We start from the raw sequence: 16,246 nt of genomic DNA on the forward strand, positions 1-16,246 counted from the left end.
TAATCCATTTTGAGATGTGACAGTCTGGCTGTCTATATCCTGGGCGGTGTGTCCCCTGTCAATGTCCAGATGCAGACGTTTCAGCTTTGGGAAGGAAAATTCATGGAGCCTTTCTTTTCCTTTTCCTCTCAATGCCTGTGGTTTGAGCGATGTCAGGGTTGTATCTCCCGTTACCAGAATCTGTGATGAGGTCTTTTTGAGGATTTCTTAAGAGGGTGGGCGCCCATCGTTGATGAATTCTTAGTGTGCTTATATTTTCACAAAGCGCATTGTAACAAAGTCAGATGGGAGTCTAGTCCACGCATAGTGTGTGTTAAATTTTTATAAACTACATTTCCATGTTTTCAGGGCTAGAGTTTTGTTTTTCTTAAAGCAAAAAAAAAATTGTCTAAATATGCTTCTTCCCTCAGTGACTGCTGAGAATCATTTTCCAAGTTTCTTTTTAGTACCTTAAGAAAATTACCAAGATTTCATAACATCTGGAGCTGGAGGTTGTAGAGTCAAACAGCCTCTTATTTTAGAGAAGCCTGAGGTGAAGTGCCTTCCCCAAGATTACAGATAGTGAAAAAGCTAAGACTAGAATCTGGGTCTTGTGACTGATCAACTAGTGTACTCTGTACTAGGCCATGTTCCTTTTTCTAACCTTAATGTTTTTTATCCAAGTCCTTAAGGTTGGTCAGGTTGTATAAGATCTCTGAATCTCAGTTTCCTCATTTGTACAGTCATGATAATAATACACCCTTAGACGTTAGGAGTAAATATGAGGGTTTGTAAAATTTTAGCATAGTGTATGAAATGTGGTTGCTTGGTCTGAATGTTTACGATCATCATATGTGTCTTACAGTTGTGATTTTTTTGTGTGGTGGTGTTTTAAAAATGGCAGTATCTCATGATTTCTAGCAAATTAACTTTGCACAGATAGAGATCCTGGTTGCTCTCTAGGCAACTTTTTGATTAGATTGTGTTATTGATGTCGCAGGTATTCAGTTAGGATTTTAGAAACCTGAGCAGCAGACAATCTCATTTTTATTCTTTATCCCTATTAAAAAAAAAAACAAACAAACCTGTATTTTTTAATTATTGCAAATAGTTTTAAAAATATTGCATAAAATTTCTCAATTTCAGCCCTCCTTTATGAATTGCTGTACGAGAAGGTATTTAAAACTGATGTTAGTAAAATCCTGATGGGACTAGACTCCTCCAAAGTGACTGGCGAAAACAACAACAGTGATATATCAGATTCAGAGGATGATAGTTGCAAGTAAGGATGAATTTATATCCTAAAATATCTTTCTTCGTGTGTATGAAAAATAATAAGTAAATTTTTCTGCATGGAACTGTCTCACATACTGAGATGTTAGAGTATTTGTGAAATAATAGGGCTCTCAGTAGAAATTTATCTCTACCACTAATTTTATCTAATTCTTATTATGAGATTTATTTTTTGGAAGTCACTGTTTTTGGTGTTTTAAGTATCTATTTTTTTGAAGTAATCAAGATGCCAGTCCAGATTTCATCCTACCTTAAGTATATGTGTATTGTAAAATTTTTAAGTTAATTTGTCATTTATTTACATATCCAGTGATGATAAAATGGTCATTTTAATTTCGTCGACTTCCTTTTATTGTTATTTTTCTTAGATAATGCTTCCTCTTCTTTTTTTTTTTTAGAGATAATGAAACCCCCAAGTTGGGGTTTAAATATGTAAACAACTCTGGATAATGCCTCTGCTTAATTCTGAATAAACACCGTTTCACTTCAAGTCTGAGTCTCGAAGGCTTATTTTCTTTTCCACACAAGAAATACAGGGTAGTGGCTAAGAGGTTGAGCTCTGGACACCCAAACCTCGTTTCAGTCCTGGTTTCCTGCTAATTGGCCTTGGGGCAAGTTACTTAAATTTAAGAAACCTTGCTTCTGCGGCTATAAAAGGATATGTTAGTATTTCATCAGAGGAAAGTTTTTGTGACGGTTGAATGAGATAACATGTAAAATGCATATCCTGGTTCCTAGACAGTGTTCAACATACATTAGTTCTTACAAGAAGTTTACTTTTTGTATGTAGGCATTATAAGAACCAACCCTGTTCCCAGTGAAACAAAAAGTATTAATCCTCCTGTAGGAAAGTATTCTACTTGGTGTTACACACTGTGAAACCAGAGGTGGAAATAGACTTTAAGCCTTAGGATAGCTAATTCTTTATTAAGTAAATACTTTTAAAAAATGTATCTCTGTTGATTAGTTATTCCCAGGCATTTGTTGGATTAAAATTTTCTGCTCCAAATTGAAAATTTGGTTGACTACCATTTCTTTACAGCTTGAGTCAGTTAGGTTAGAATTTGGGCCTGCCATTGTAAATTTAACCCTTGAACTGCCTCTTAAGGTTTTCTTGGCTATAATCTTGATGGACACAGTTGGACAAGGCTTCCTTCTTTAGAGCCATTGAGAGGGTTCAGACTGCCAGTCTTTAGCTTAGCAGCTGATAGCAAACTGCTTATACCACCCAGGCTCCTTTGCTGAAGAGTGGAGATTGGTTTTTAAGAAGGAATTGTAGGACAGAAGAGCACACGAAGGTGCAAGTCGGAGCATCTCCTGGCTCATCACCCACCCAGCCCATCATTACTGTTCCGGCCTTACCAGCCTCTCTGCCAGACTCTCCCACCTCATGGCCTTTGCAGTGGATGTTCCCTCTGCCTGGGATAGTGAATAACCTGGTTTGCTGTCTGACCATTTTAATTCTTTATTCAAAAAAGCATCTCAGGCCTTTCATCATCCCACTTGTTTTTTATTTTTTCAGCCTATATCTCAATGACACCATCACTCTTTACTGCCCTTTTCCCCCATAGCACTTAGCATTTAACATACTGATGACTTATTTAGTATCAGCTTTCACTGGATTGTGCATTTCATGTGGGCAGAGTTTTTGTCAGTTCTGTTTACTTCTGGATCCTGGCACCTAATGTGATGCCCGGCATACAGCGGGCAATCAAATATTTGTTGCATGAATGAATGTACACTGTGTAGTTACAACTGTTGTGTACCTGTGAGCTGACTCTGACTCATAACGACCCTATATGACAGAGTAGAACTGCCCCATAGGGTTTCTTTACAGGAGCAGGATCACCAGGGAGTGGCTGATGGGTTCAGACTGCTGACCTTTCAGCTAGCAACTGGGCTCTTACCATTGTGCCACCAGGGCTCTGTGTGTAGTTAGGTATATTACAGTGAATTCAACTGATGATGCTTCTTGGTTGTATCGAGGATTATTTGATATACAGAGTGTTTTTAATAAAAAACATTGGTTGTTGAATCCTGTATAGTTAGGTAATTTTTCTGTAATGCAATATTTTATTTAATGGGAACCTCACCTAAATAATTGAAAGAAAAAATTTTTATGTTGAATTTTTTATAAACTCGATTATTCTATTCACCTGCATTTCGCGGTGTATTTCTGTTTTCTTAATGGCTGAGCTAGCAACAGTTATTGGTTATCAAAGTCTTTGGTGCATATCTTACGTAAGTATATGGACTCACACACACAATCTCTGAACGCACATTTAAATATTGTATTAGCTCGTTGTTTTGGAGGGTAGCTCTTTAGAGAGTTTCAGAGTTTAGAAGTTACTCTTATACACATATATTTTTTTGTACTCCTTCCTCATTGTGGTTTTTTCCTTTTTAGGAGTAAAACTACCACTGTTAACGATGTGAATGGATTGAAAGCTTTGTCAAGTGACCAGGTATTTTTTAAAGATAGTTTTAGCTAATCCTTCAGTATATGACAGTATATGAATTTATAGTGTTAACTTTTTTTTTCTGGTACTTTTTCAGTAAAGTCAGGTTCTTCTAGTAAGACATATGTTGGTGATCTCCTAATATTTTGAAGTTATTTTTTTCTCTTCATTTGACTTTAGCTCTTACACATATGTCAAACAAAAAATGTTTTAAAAGCATTTCTGTGTTGATTGAACTTCCTGGTTTTGTTTCTTTAGCATCCGAAGAACCATGGGAACTCTTTTAGCCCTCCTTTGTCCAGAAAGGTTCTGAAATCACTCAATCCAGCAGTCTATAGAAATGTGGAATATGAAATCTGGCTGCAGTCTAAACAAGGTGAGGTAAAAATCTGCATTTTCCATAAATTGGCTTTGTGGCACTTGAAAATAAGTCAAATTGATAATATTACTGATATTGTTACAGCTCAACAAAAACGTGATTATTCCATTGCTGCTGGCTTACAGTATGAAGTTGGAGATAAATGCCAAGTAAGAAAAATTTTACTTGAAATCTTGCTAGTTTTTCATAGGAACCAAGAAAATAAGACATGTTTGAGTGTGTTGTTATTTTGGGGTTTGAGAATATATTTATCATGTGTACATCTTAATAGGTTACAAATTAGTTCATCTTGATTCAGCTTGAAATTGATTCAGACTTGACTTTATAGGTCAATTCATTTTGTCATTCTTTCACATAGATTTTTTTTTTTTTCTGTTGGATTGAGGAAGGAGAGTGAATCATAAGAGTTTTGCCATTTACTTTGAATAAGCTATGTCTCTACACCGAGTAGCTGATTGTTAAAGGGGAAGGTTGGATTAGAGCAGTGGGTCTAAGCCTGGGGTGATTTTGCCTTTCAGGGAACGTGTGGCAGTGTCTGGAGACATACTTGGTTGTCACAGGTGGGGGCGGGTGTTACTGACATCTAGTGAATAGAGGTTAGGGACACCGCTAACTGTCCTGTGGTGTGCAGACTAGCCCCCCATCGCAAAGAATTATCTGGTCCAAGTTGTCAGTGGTTGGAGAAACCCTAGATTAGATAATTTCCAAGGTCCTGTTCTGCTCTTTGATTATGGAAAAACACTACTATTTAAAAACAAACAAAACAAAAATAACATATAAGATACTTTTCATCAAAAATGGTTTTCATTGAGAAGTGTTGTATTAATACAACTGCTTTAAAATAACTGTTGACAAACATTTCTTCTTGACTTGCAGAGAAATACTCATTTACTTTGTGGTATATTTGTGAAAAATATCTGACAAGGATTATGTCTGGAGCATCGATGACAGGCTTTATCTTTTTTTTTTTAAATTTATTTATTGCGCTTTAGATGAAAGTTTACAAGTCGAGTCAGTCTCTCATAGAAAAAGCCATACATACCCCGCTGTGTGCGCCCAGCTGCTTTCCCCTTAATGAGACAACACATTCCTCCTCTCCACCCTCTATTCCCTTTGTCCCTTCAACCAGCTCCTGTCCCCCTCTTCCTTCTCATCTCGCCACCAGACAGGAGTTGCCCACATAGTATCATTTGTCTACTTGAGCCACGAAGTTCACTCCTCACCAGCATCATTGTCTATCTTATAGTCCAGGCCAATCCCTATCTGTAGAGTTGGTTTCGGGAATGGTTCCATTCTTGGGCTGTCAAAGGGTCAGGGGACCAGGACCGTTAGGTTCCCTCTGGTCTCAGACTATTAAGCCTGGTCTTCTTAACGATAATTTCAGATCTGCATCCTACTGTTCTCCATCAGGGATTCACTACTGTGTTCCCTGTCAGGGCAGTGATCGGTGGCAGCCAGGCACCATCTAGTTCTTTGGGCTCAGGCTGATGGAGCCTTTGGTTTATGTGTCCCTTCCTGTCTCTTGGGCTCCTGTTTATCTTGTCTTTGGTATTCTTCATTCTCCTTTGCTCCAGGTGGGTTGAGACCAATTCATGCATCTTAGATGGCTGTTTGCTAGCGTTTAAGATCCCAGATGCCTCTCACCAAAGTGGAATGCAGACCATTTTCTTAATACATTTTGTTATGCCAGTTGACCTAGAGGTTCCCTGAAACCAGGGTCCCAAGACCTCCATCCCTACTACTCTGACCTTTAAGCTTTTGGCTGTATTCAGGAAACTTCTTTGCTTTTGGTTTAGTCCAGTTGTACTGACTATCCCTGTGTTATGTGTTGCCTTTCCCTCCACCTAAAAAATATTTTTCTCTGCTATCTAGTTAGTGAATATCCCTTTCCCTCCCTCCCCACCCTCGTAACCATCAAAGAATATTTTCTTCTGTGTTTAAGCTTTATCTAGAGTTCTTATAATAGTGGCCTCATACAATATTTGTCCTTTTGCAGTTAACTAATTTCACTCAGCATAATGCCTTCCAGATTCCACCATGTTATGAAATGTTTCACAGATTCATCGTTGTTCTTAATAGTTGTGTAATATTCCATTGTGTGAATATACCATAATATATCCATTCATCTGTTGATGGGCACCTTGGTTGCTTACAGCTTTTTGCTATTGTAAACAGTGCTGCAGTGAACATGGGCGTGCATATATCTCTTCGTGTAAAGGCTCTTATTTCTCTAGGATATTTCCAAGGAGTGGAATTGCTGGGTCTTATGGTAGTTCTAGCTTTTTAAGGAAGCGCCAGATTATTTCCAAAGTGGCTGTACCATTGTACATTCCCACCAGCAGCGTATAGGTGTTCCGGTCTCTCCACAACCTCTGCAACGTTTTCTTATTGTGTGTTTTTTGGATTAATGCCAGGACAGGCATCATCTTAAGAACTCTTAGTAGTAGTCTGGTTCTGGGGTATCTGAAAGAAGAGGATTTGATTCATTTGGGTGCTTCCTTCTAGGACGGTTAGAAATATGCTGTAATCATACAATGAGTTATGGAACCTTTTATTACAGTGAATTGGAAAACTTGGACGAGAACAGAAGAATAAATTGAGAGCATAAATCCCTCCACCCCTTTAACAAAGAAGAGGAGATTGCTTATCTTAGACTGCATCATTAAAATTATTACTCATTATTTTAAACCAAGCATATTTCTTTGGAGATTGAAATTGCTTTTGGTAATGTAGATGGCTGTTGATAAAGTAGACAGTAAAGCAGTTACCTGTTTGAGTTTTTTTCTTTTTTGAGTGTTTTGTTTCTATATCTACTACTTGACCATTTCATTTAGATAAAATTTAATTGAAATTTTAATTATGGATACTGAGAGGAGTCGAAAGTGATTTGTGTTGACTGAAGTAAAGATGTATGTGTATGATGCAGTTTAATCTTTTGATAAAATTTAATTCTTGAAGGATCTTTTTTATTCTTATCTCTTGAAGAGAGGAAGGCAGAGTGCCCTGTTGCGATTGATGAATGAAACCTAAGAAGTAGGGAGTTGCTTAAGGCAGTGGCATACATTATGTCTCTAGTGTGTTGATTGGCAGGTACATTATTCGGTGTGTTTGGTTTGAATATAGGAAGAAACCTAAAGGCATTATTCTTTTGTCACAATTTGCATTTATGTTATACCAACTGCATGTTAGACAACAGAAGATAAATCTATTTGTAGGGAGGAAAAGGTCACATTTATACATTTTTAGTATTTGTTTCTCTGGGAAAGAAAGAAAATAGGGATTGTAGTAACAGTGGCTGTCATTTGTAGAATGGCTGCCATGTGTAAATTGGTATCCTTTCTGCTCGCTGTATGCATTCCCATCCCGCCTCCCTGAGTCCTCTGATGCACATTCTGTTATTAGCCCATTTTGCATGTGAGGAAACTGAAGTGTGCTACGTTGAATAACTTGCCCGAGCTCATATTGCTGGTAAGTGGGAAAGCCAGACCTGGAGTTCCGGAACCCTGCGTTCACTGCTAGGGCATACTGCCTCTCATTTGGAGCCTTAATAGATTGTGTTCCTACTTTTTCTTGAACTATTTAGAAAAATAATTTTGAAAAGATAAACAAGAAATTTTCTTTTCAGGAGTGGTCTGGGAGGTCAGTGAGATGAATTTTATTGTGTACACTTCTGAATGTAGTTTTGTTCTTCCCCACGTGCAGTTATCTTTTCTTTAATTAAAAACAAAACAAAAATTGAAAAACTTAACATTAATGCAAAGGAAGTAGGTGCCTGATTCTCTTTATGGAATTGCTCTGCAGGTTAAATTAGATCACAACGGAAAATTCTCTAATGCAGACATTCAAGGGGATCAGTCTGAGAATGGGCCAGTTTTGGTCGAAGAACTTGGAAAGAAGTATGTACTGCTTTTACACTAAGGCATTCACTGACTCTCCCATTTAGCCTGATGTAATCATGAGCGTGTCTGTATGTCCCGGGGTATTTGGGGGGCCTTGGTGGTGCAGTGGTTAAGTGTTTGGCTGCTAGCCAAAAGGTCTGCAGTTCAAATCTACCAGCTGCTCCTTGGAAACCCTATGGGACAGTTTTACTCTGCCCTATAGGGTCGCTAGAAACCCTGATGGGGTGTAGTGGTTAGGAGCTACAGCCGCTAACCAAAAGTTATAGCAGTTCGAGTCTACCAGGTGCTCCTTGGAAACCCTGTGGTTTCCTATACTCTGTTCTGTAGGGTTGCTGTTGAGTCAGAACCGACTCAACAGCAGTGGGTTTGGGTCTTTTTTTGTTGTTGTTGTTGCTGTGTATTTGCAAATTCAGTGAAAGATATTGCCTATGTATAGGAAATCTGTTCAGATCTTAGAAAAAGTAGGTTAAATTAATCTGAGTTCAAACTAAGTTGTCAGATTTATTTGGCAAATTTTAAATGAAAAAGAAGGCTGATTTTATTGCTTACAATTTGACGAAGGGACTTTGGGACACTAGATTATAGCTCTGCAGTGGGAGCTTTGGAAAGCAGGAACCGTATTGATTTCTCATTTCATTTCAGTGCATTTACTGCATGTCACTAATGTTCAGTAGGAAGCCCTGGGTGGCGCACGTGGTGAAGTGCTTGATTACTAACTGAAAGGCTGGTAGTTGTCACTCACCCAGAGGCTCCTTGGAAGACAGGCCTAGTGATCTGCTTCCAAAAGGTCACAGCCTTGAAAACCCTAGGGTGCAGTTCTACTCTGCACACGTAGGGTCGCTGTGAGTTGGAATCAACTTGACGGCAACTAACAACAACAGCGGTATTCAGTGTTTGTCAGATCTAGTCGTAAAATACTATCGTTGGCTTGCTATTACGTAGCATTACTTTAGGGCACCTTTCGTTTCAGTTGCTGCCTCCTTTACTTAAAGAAAAAGCTGTTAAATCACATCTTAAAAAACTTTGTCATGGACAATTTCAGGTGTACACAAATGTAAGGGAGATCGTATGGTGAGCCCGAATATAGCCATCACACAGTTTCAGCAACCAGCAGAATTTGACAATCTTTTCTAATCTATTCTCCCTAACTCCTTTTTTTTTTTTTTTTAAATTGGAGTGGGACTGGGATATTTTAAAGCAGATCCCAGACATCACAGTTTTTCCCCCATAGAGGCTTGTATGTATCCCTGACAGAATGAGGGCCCCCTCCTGCCTTAACTACGATACCGTTATCACATGTAACAGAGTAACGGTGATTCCTTTTTTATCTAATCTATTGCTTTTAGTTGTTTTGTCTTCTTAAATTAGAAAATATGCTTTTGATTTATATCATCTTATTTGATTAGAATTGTCTGAATTCCCAAATGCAGCTTGTACTTAAATTCTAGTTTGTTTTTAACATAATAGCTAAAACTGGGAGTTCTTAGCTTATGTAATATGAAAATAAGATACTTGTGCAAATACTTGTTTAAGTAGATGTTTGTAATAGGAGTAATCTAAGTCATGGCAAGTCTTTCTGTCCTTCTGAAGACACTCATCGAAGAGCCTCAAGCTGCCTCCCCAAGAAAGCTGGAACACAGTGTCAGGGAAGAAGATGAAAAAACCTTCTACTTCAGGACAGAATGTCCATTCTGGTAGGAGCACATTGAATTACCATTTCTTTGGAGGTAAGGGTGATGGTACTTAGGGTTGTTTATAATATGAAAACTCAGATACTTTTGGGTTCTTGTCACAGAGATGGATTACCGAGGGCCTAAGAATCCGAGCAAGCCAATAAAAGCCCCGTCAGCTCTACCTCCTCGCCTACAGCACCCTTCAGTAGTGAGACAGCACCCATTTGCTGGTCATCCTTCAGGGTCCCAGTCTCAGAAATCCTCCAGTGAGCACAAGAATCTTAGCAGGACGCCCTCACAGATCATAAGGTAACCTTCAGGGCAACAGAGTGGGAATTGAAGTAGAGGCATGCGTTTTATTTGCCACAGTAAATACACTTAATTAGTTGTTACAACTGTTGTACATATACTCACCTGAAGCATAAGTCTTACAAGTACGTATTACTGATAAAACACCATGTGAGGATTTCAGTTCTTTATAATTGTCTTTCAGTAAATTAAGGTAATTTTGTGTAGGGTAAGAGACCTTTATTTTTTAATTAGTTTTTCAAATGGTCTGGGAGATCCTCTCCTAGCCAAAACTTCCTGTGGCAGTAAGGTGGCTTGTGAAATGTTCAGTGTTGTCAGTTGCCATTGGGTCGGCTCTGACTCATGGCCTCATGGCGACCTTAATGTGTGAGGGAATGAGATATTGCCCGGTCCTGGGTCAACTTCATGATCACTGTTGTGTTGGAATCTGTTGTGACTGTTGGGCCAATCCATTTCATTGAGGGCTTCCCTCGTTTTTGCTGACCCGCTACCAAGCCGGATGTCCTTTTGCAGTGATTGGTCTTTCCTGGTGACGTTTCTGAAGTAAGCAAGCTGAAGTTTTGCCCTCCCTCCTTCTAAGGAGCATTCTGGTTGTATTTCGTCTAAGACGGATTTGTCCATTCTTCTGTCAGTCCATGGCATATTTAATATTCTTTGCCAACACCACAGTTCACATGGCTTGGGTCGGGCACACCATAATCATAAAAGTGACATCTTTCTCTTAACACTTTGAAGAGGACCTTTTGTGGCAGATTCACCCAGTGTAGTGTGTCATTTGATTTCTAGACTGCTGCTTTCATGCATGTTCATTGTTGATCTAGGTGGAATGATACCATCGACAACTTCATTTTTTTCTCCGTTTACCATGATGTTTATTGGTCCAGTTGTGAGGATTTTTATTTTCCTCACGTTCAGGCGTAATCCATACTGGAGGCTGGGATCTTTTACCTTCAAGCCATCTTTATTTCAGCAGGCAGGGTTGTGTCATCTAAATATTGGATTCCAGTTTGCCTTCCCAATTCCCTGGAGAGTAAAGATGTTCCCCTTTGTATAACAACTTAAATCAGCCAAAATTGTTGGCTTACTTTGTTCTGAGAAGTTGTGGTTGTTGTGATAATATCTAATACTGTATAGGGCCACAGTTTTAGGCTAATCAAATCATAAATATCAGCATGAATATTCTGTGGGAATATCTAGAGACAGAGGAATTTCAGTGTCACAGTTTCCCCGTGCTGTATTGATTTTATTTTGTTTCTAACGTATTCTTCACTGAGTTTATTGCCCTTTGGAGGAGCTTTATTTGAGGGGAAATGTCTTCAGTTCAGGCTGTCCTGTTCATGCACACGTATGGCCATGTCTCTTGTGGATGTTGGAGGACATCCCCCCCCACCCCTGTTACTGTGATCATTGCCTGCCTTCCTCATCGAAGGGCCCTCTCCACAGTTGCGTAAGGAGTTGTAGCATCAGCTGTGTGCTTGCCACTTCTGGTCTGTAGTTCTTTTACTTCTGGTATTTGAGAATTATTATTCTTTCTTGGGAATACAGTTACGATTTTGTTTTTAAAAATATTTTATCTAGACTCTTCAAGACAGAGTTGTAGGTTCTTAGGTTGGCGTGTTATTAATATCAACACTTTTAAGTCTGTTAACATTTTTTTTTTTAATTTATTTACAATAGAAAATCAGTTCATACGGTTCAAAATCAAAATATTCAGAAGGTTATTCTGTATAAAGTCTCCTCCCTCTCCCCGTCTTCCTAGGTATCTTGTTTCTTTCTACAGAGGTGCCCCGTATTAACAGACTCTTGTGCATTCTTGCAGGGATATTTTATGCAAGTATAGGAAATGCATGTTTATTCATAATTTATTTTTTCAAAAGTTTGTTCTAATGAAAACAAATGATTAAAAATCAGTTGTGAGGAAGATGTTACCTCATCCTTCAAGGCTGCTCACTGCAAACACAGCCCTGAGAAGTAGCCCGGGTAAAAACTAGTCAGGGCCTTGCCTTTTTGGCATACACTGCAGCAGTGACCAGGGAGGCTGAGTCCAGCAGGTTGCTTCTACCAGCAGACAGAAGTTGTGCTACTGAACAGCTAGTTGTGGCTGAGTCTGTCTGGGTATTGACCAGGCTCCATTAGCATCTGGTGGCAGCTTACTCAATGCAGGCAAAGTACCTAGGAGGATTAACTTCTTTTGAATATTAACTTGGAAACCTAAAGACATAAAGTAATGATAGGAAGGTCGTTAGGCAAAAATTATATTTTTAATAGCGTTCTTGTTTTTTGACAGACGAGAAAAGTAGCATTTTCTTTGAACACCAGAGTACTCTAGTGAATTAAAGAATAAAAAAGAGAAAATACACATAGATAACTAGATGGCTAACTTAAACGTATTTTTGTTTGCCACAAAGCGAAGTTATATTCAATGTATTTCTGGTGTTGACTCCAGTCTCCTAGGAATTGGTAGAATGGTCAGACAGATGTGAAATGTCTTTATCTTATTAGTGTCCTTTAATTAATAATTAATTAGTATGTATGGGCTATATATATATATATATATAAAACTTTGGGAGAAGGATGTAGCAGTCTGCTTCCGTGAAGATCTGCAGCCTCGGAAACCTTATGGGATGGTTCTACTCTGTCCTATAGGGTTGCTATGAGTCAGAATCAACTCGACCGCAATGGGTCCAAGTTTGGTTTTTTGGATACGTGACTTGCTGTATAAAAACACTTGATGGTGTTTGACGAGACAGTGCATAACATATTGACATGAAGCTTTCAGCAGTATTTGTATTGTGACCGATTACGTAGGAATCTAGTGGTATTTGCAGTTAGTCATAGGTTACTAGTGAGCCTTTGTTGTGGGTGTGAGAGTGAATTTTACTAGTATATTAAAACAAATTTAGAAACTATTATTGAATTTTTAAGATAAGATTTTTTTCACCTAATCAAAGTTTAGAATTTTATCTCTAATGACTTGGGTAAATCTAAATTTTTTTTTTAGCCCCAAACCAAAAACCAAACCAGTTACCATCAAGTTGATTTCCAACTCATAATGACCCTATAGGACATAGTAGAACTGGCTACTTCCAAGGAGCAGCTGGTGGATTTGAACTGCTAACCTTTTGGTTAGCAGCTGAGAGCCCTTCACCACTGTACCACCAGGCCTCCTTTTTTAGCCCATTATAGTTTATCTTGACTGTGTTTCTAATATTTTACATACAAGTTTTGAATTTTTCTGATTATAGAGTAAAAGAGACCTGGGTTTACCTGTAAAGCTGGACATGAGACCTTTATGGCCCCTCACCTTTTCATTTCTTCCTTAGTGGCGCTGTCCCTCCCTTTGGAGAAAAAATACAAAACAAATAATAGGCAGAATGGTCCTGTGTGCTTTTATTTATGTGGATATGCAAGTGCTGAAAATGAGAGTAGCATCACTGCTGAACCATCTCTTCTGTAATGAGCTGTAAATAGGAGTGGTTGGTCCTCTCTGTGTGGTAGGTGAGGATAAGATGAAAAATACACAGTAGCAGTGGTTGTTTTGGAAGTTAGGAGATAGTGGTAAGGTCTAGAGGCTCTTGATGCTTGCTGAATCTTCTTTGGAGTTTTCTACAGCTGGGGCTTGAGAAGGGCTTCGTCTGGGATCAGATTTCTCCCCCCTTTTTTTCAGCAATAAACTACTATTGGGGTTGACATCTGCCCTATTGGGGTTAGAGGAGTTACTGCAAGAGGACATGAAATGGCTACTCTTTATTTTAGAAGTAAAAAATTCAGATGGTGATTGTTACCATGGTTATATCCTACTCTTTAGGGAGATGATAACCTCTTCGTACTGTAACAAATAACATTTTTTTCCTGTAGGGTCTGAATTTTTTAATAATTTTTATTGTGCATTAAGTGAAAGTTTACAAGTCAAGTCAGTCTCTCACATAAAAACTTACATAGATCTTACTACATACTCTCGATTACTCTCCCCCCAATGAGACAGCCTGCTCCCTCCTTCCAGTCTCTCTTTTTGTGACCATTTTGCCAGCTTCTAACCCCCTCTAACCTCTCATCTTCCTTCCAGACAGGAGATGCCAGCATAGTCTCAAGTGTCCACCTGATGCAAGTAGCTCACTCCTCATCAGCATCTCTTTCCAACCCATTGTCCGGTCCAATCCATGCCTGAAGAGTTGTCTTCGGGATTGGTTCCTGTCCTGGGCCAACAGAAGGCTTGGGGACCACGACTACCGGGGTCCTTCTAGTCTCAGTCAGACCATTAAGTCTGGTCTTTTTATGAGAATCTGGGGTCTGCGTCCCACTGTTCTCCCGCTCCCTCAGGGGTTCTCTGTTGTGTTCCCTGTCAGGGGACACAACAGAGAACCCCTGAGGGAGCGGGAGAACAGTTGTGGCCGGGCACCATCTAGTTCTTCTGGTCTCAGGATGATGTAGTCGCTGGTTCAGGTAGCCCTTTCTGTCTCTTGGGCTTGTAATTACCTTGTGTCCTTGGTGTTCTTCATTCTCCTTTGATCCAGGTGGGTCGAGACTCATTGATGCATCTTAGATGGCTGCTTGCTAGTGTTTAAGACCCTAGACGCCACTCTTCAAAGTGGGATGGAGAATGTTTTCTTAATAGATTTTGTTTTGCCAATTGACTTAGATGTCCCCTGAAGCCATGGTCCCCAAATAGGGTCTGGATTTTTATTTCCTACTATTTGGAAACTTAGACATGGTGGAAATAGTATTCATACTGCCTTTAGTAGTATGAATACTATTTCCACCATGTCTAAGTTTCCAAATAGTAAGAAAATCCATTGTTGTCATCCTTTGACTAGAATTATATTGAGATGGCAGTATTACATGTGCAGTAAGTATTTAACCTGGCGCGTTAAAATTTTTCTTTTTAGCTTTCCATCTCCCTTGGTGTCGCACGTAAGCAGGAGGATGGTCCTGGTGTCTCCTTTAACATTGCCCTTTGATTAGAACATTTGAATGCTTTTGAGACTTAAGCTAATAACCTTTCCCTTCATTTGAGAGTGAACTCTTATGAAAATATTGGAATATGGTATAAAGAATATATACAGTACTTAAATTTCTGCCCTAATGGGAAAAAAGAAAAAAAAAAAAAAAAAACCTCAATTATTTCTGTATTACTTGGGAGTAGGTTTATCTTTTTTTCGTTGTAAGTTTGTCTCTTGACTCTCTAATGTAGTCTAATGCTAAAGGAGCTTCCATTTGCTAAAACCTTATCGGGCTGCCAAAAGTTACGTGATATTAGAGTGTAGCTTAAGCTAGTCAAATATTTGGATGGCAAAGTAGATAATTTTGTATTAGGTACTCAATATATTTTGTCATTTTACTTTTCCTGACAAAAATGTTTTATTTGACAGGAAACCTGATCGTGAGAGAGCTGAGGATTTCGATCACACAGGTCGAGAACCTAACTACTTTGGCCTCTCCCCAGAGGAGCGCAGAGAGAAGCAAGCTATAGAAGAATCTCGTTTACTTTATGAGATTCAGAACAGAGATGAACAGGCTTTCCCTGCCCTTTCCGTATGTATAAAAAAAAGATTTTAGAAGTTACCATTTAGAAGTGTCTTTTAATACAGTTTCTGTTTTAAATCATAGTTTATAATGGTAGACAAAAGCTTTTTAAACTGAAAGGTATCTTAAGGATCATGTATTTCTCTTTCCTTTTCACATTTTACATAGGAAGGAAAAGGCCTAGAGATAGTGCTGGCTGGCGGTAGAGTTGAAGCCTGTAATTGGTTTACTCACATCTAGTCTAGTAGTTTCTTTTTAGCCAACACATGTTCAGTTTGCTAGAAGAAATAATGTGCTACAGAGAGTGACAATTCAGAGCCCTTTATAAAATACACAGAAATCAGGAAACCTGTTTTTTATTAAACAATAGGAGCTTATATATACAATGAGATCTGTCTTTCAGTGTTTGGTGGTGGTAGTATACCAGATTGGTAGTTCATGTAATCCTGTAATTTTGCCCTTGCTCAGTGTGTCAGATGCTGGGCTGTGAATAATGTTTCTTTGATGAAAGGAATGTTCTCTATCTTTAGGTTCCTTAAGTCATTTGGGGCAGGAAAATGGTTCTCATATAAACTGAAGTAAATGCTCTGTGAGGATTCATTGACAGCGTAGGGGAGGGGTCCCTAATTCAGTCTGGCATGTCTGGGAGGCCTGTGCATATGATTTTTTAAGTATTGGTGAGTGGTACCCAAGTGGTGGCTAGAGACTTTTTCTAAACAGTGTATTAAACAA

The 16,246-nt window shown here is 38.8% G+C and overlaps 1 protein-coding gene across 1 annotated transcript in view; it reads left to right on the forward strand.

The window, feature by feature from the left end:
- Positions 1-16,246, forward strand: part of OTUD4 (OTU deubiquitinase 4) — a 49,642-nt gene that overhangs the window by 20,781 nt on the left and 12,615 nt on the right. The window contains exons 7-14 of the mRNA XM_049905778.1: positions 1,126-1,261; positions 3,680-3,737; positions 3,990-4,107; positions 4,195-4,259; positions 7,912-8,006; positions 9,600-9,703; positions 9,805-9,991; positions 15,361-15,523. Of these exons, the coding sequence (XP_049761735.1) occupies positions 1,126-1,261; positions 3,680-3,737; positions 3,990-4,107; positions 4,195-4,259; positions 7,912-8,006; positions 9,600-9,703; positions 9,805-9,991; positions 15,361-15,523 (926 nt within the window). The remainder of the gene's footprint in view (positions 1-1,125; positions 1,262-3,679; positions 3,738-3,989; positions 4,108-4,194; positions 4,260-7,911; positions 8,007-9,599; positions 9,704-9,804; positions 9,992-15,360; positions 15,524-16,246) is intronic.

Source organism: Elephas maximus, chromosome 13 (assembly GCF_024166365.1).
Source record: "Elephas maximus indicus isolate mEleMax1 chromosome 13, mEleMax1 primary haplotype, whole genome shotgun sequence".
NCBI lineage: Eukaryota > Metazoa > Chordata > Mammalia > Proboscidea > Elephantidae > Elephas > Elephas maximus.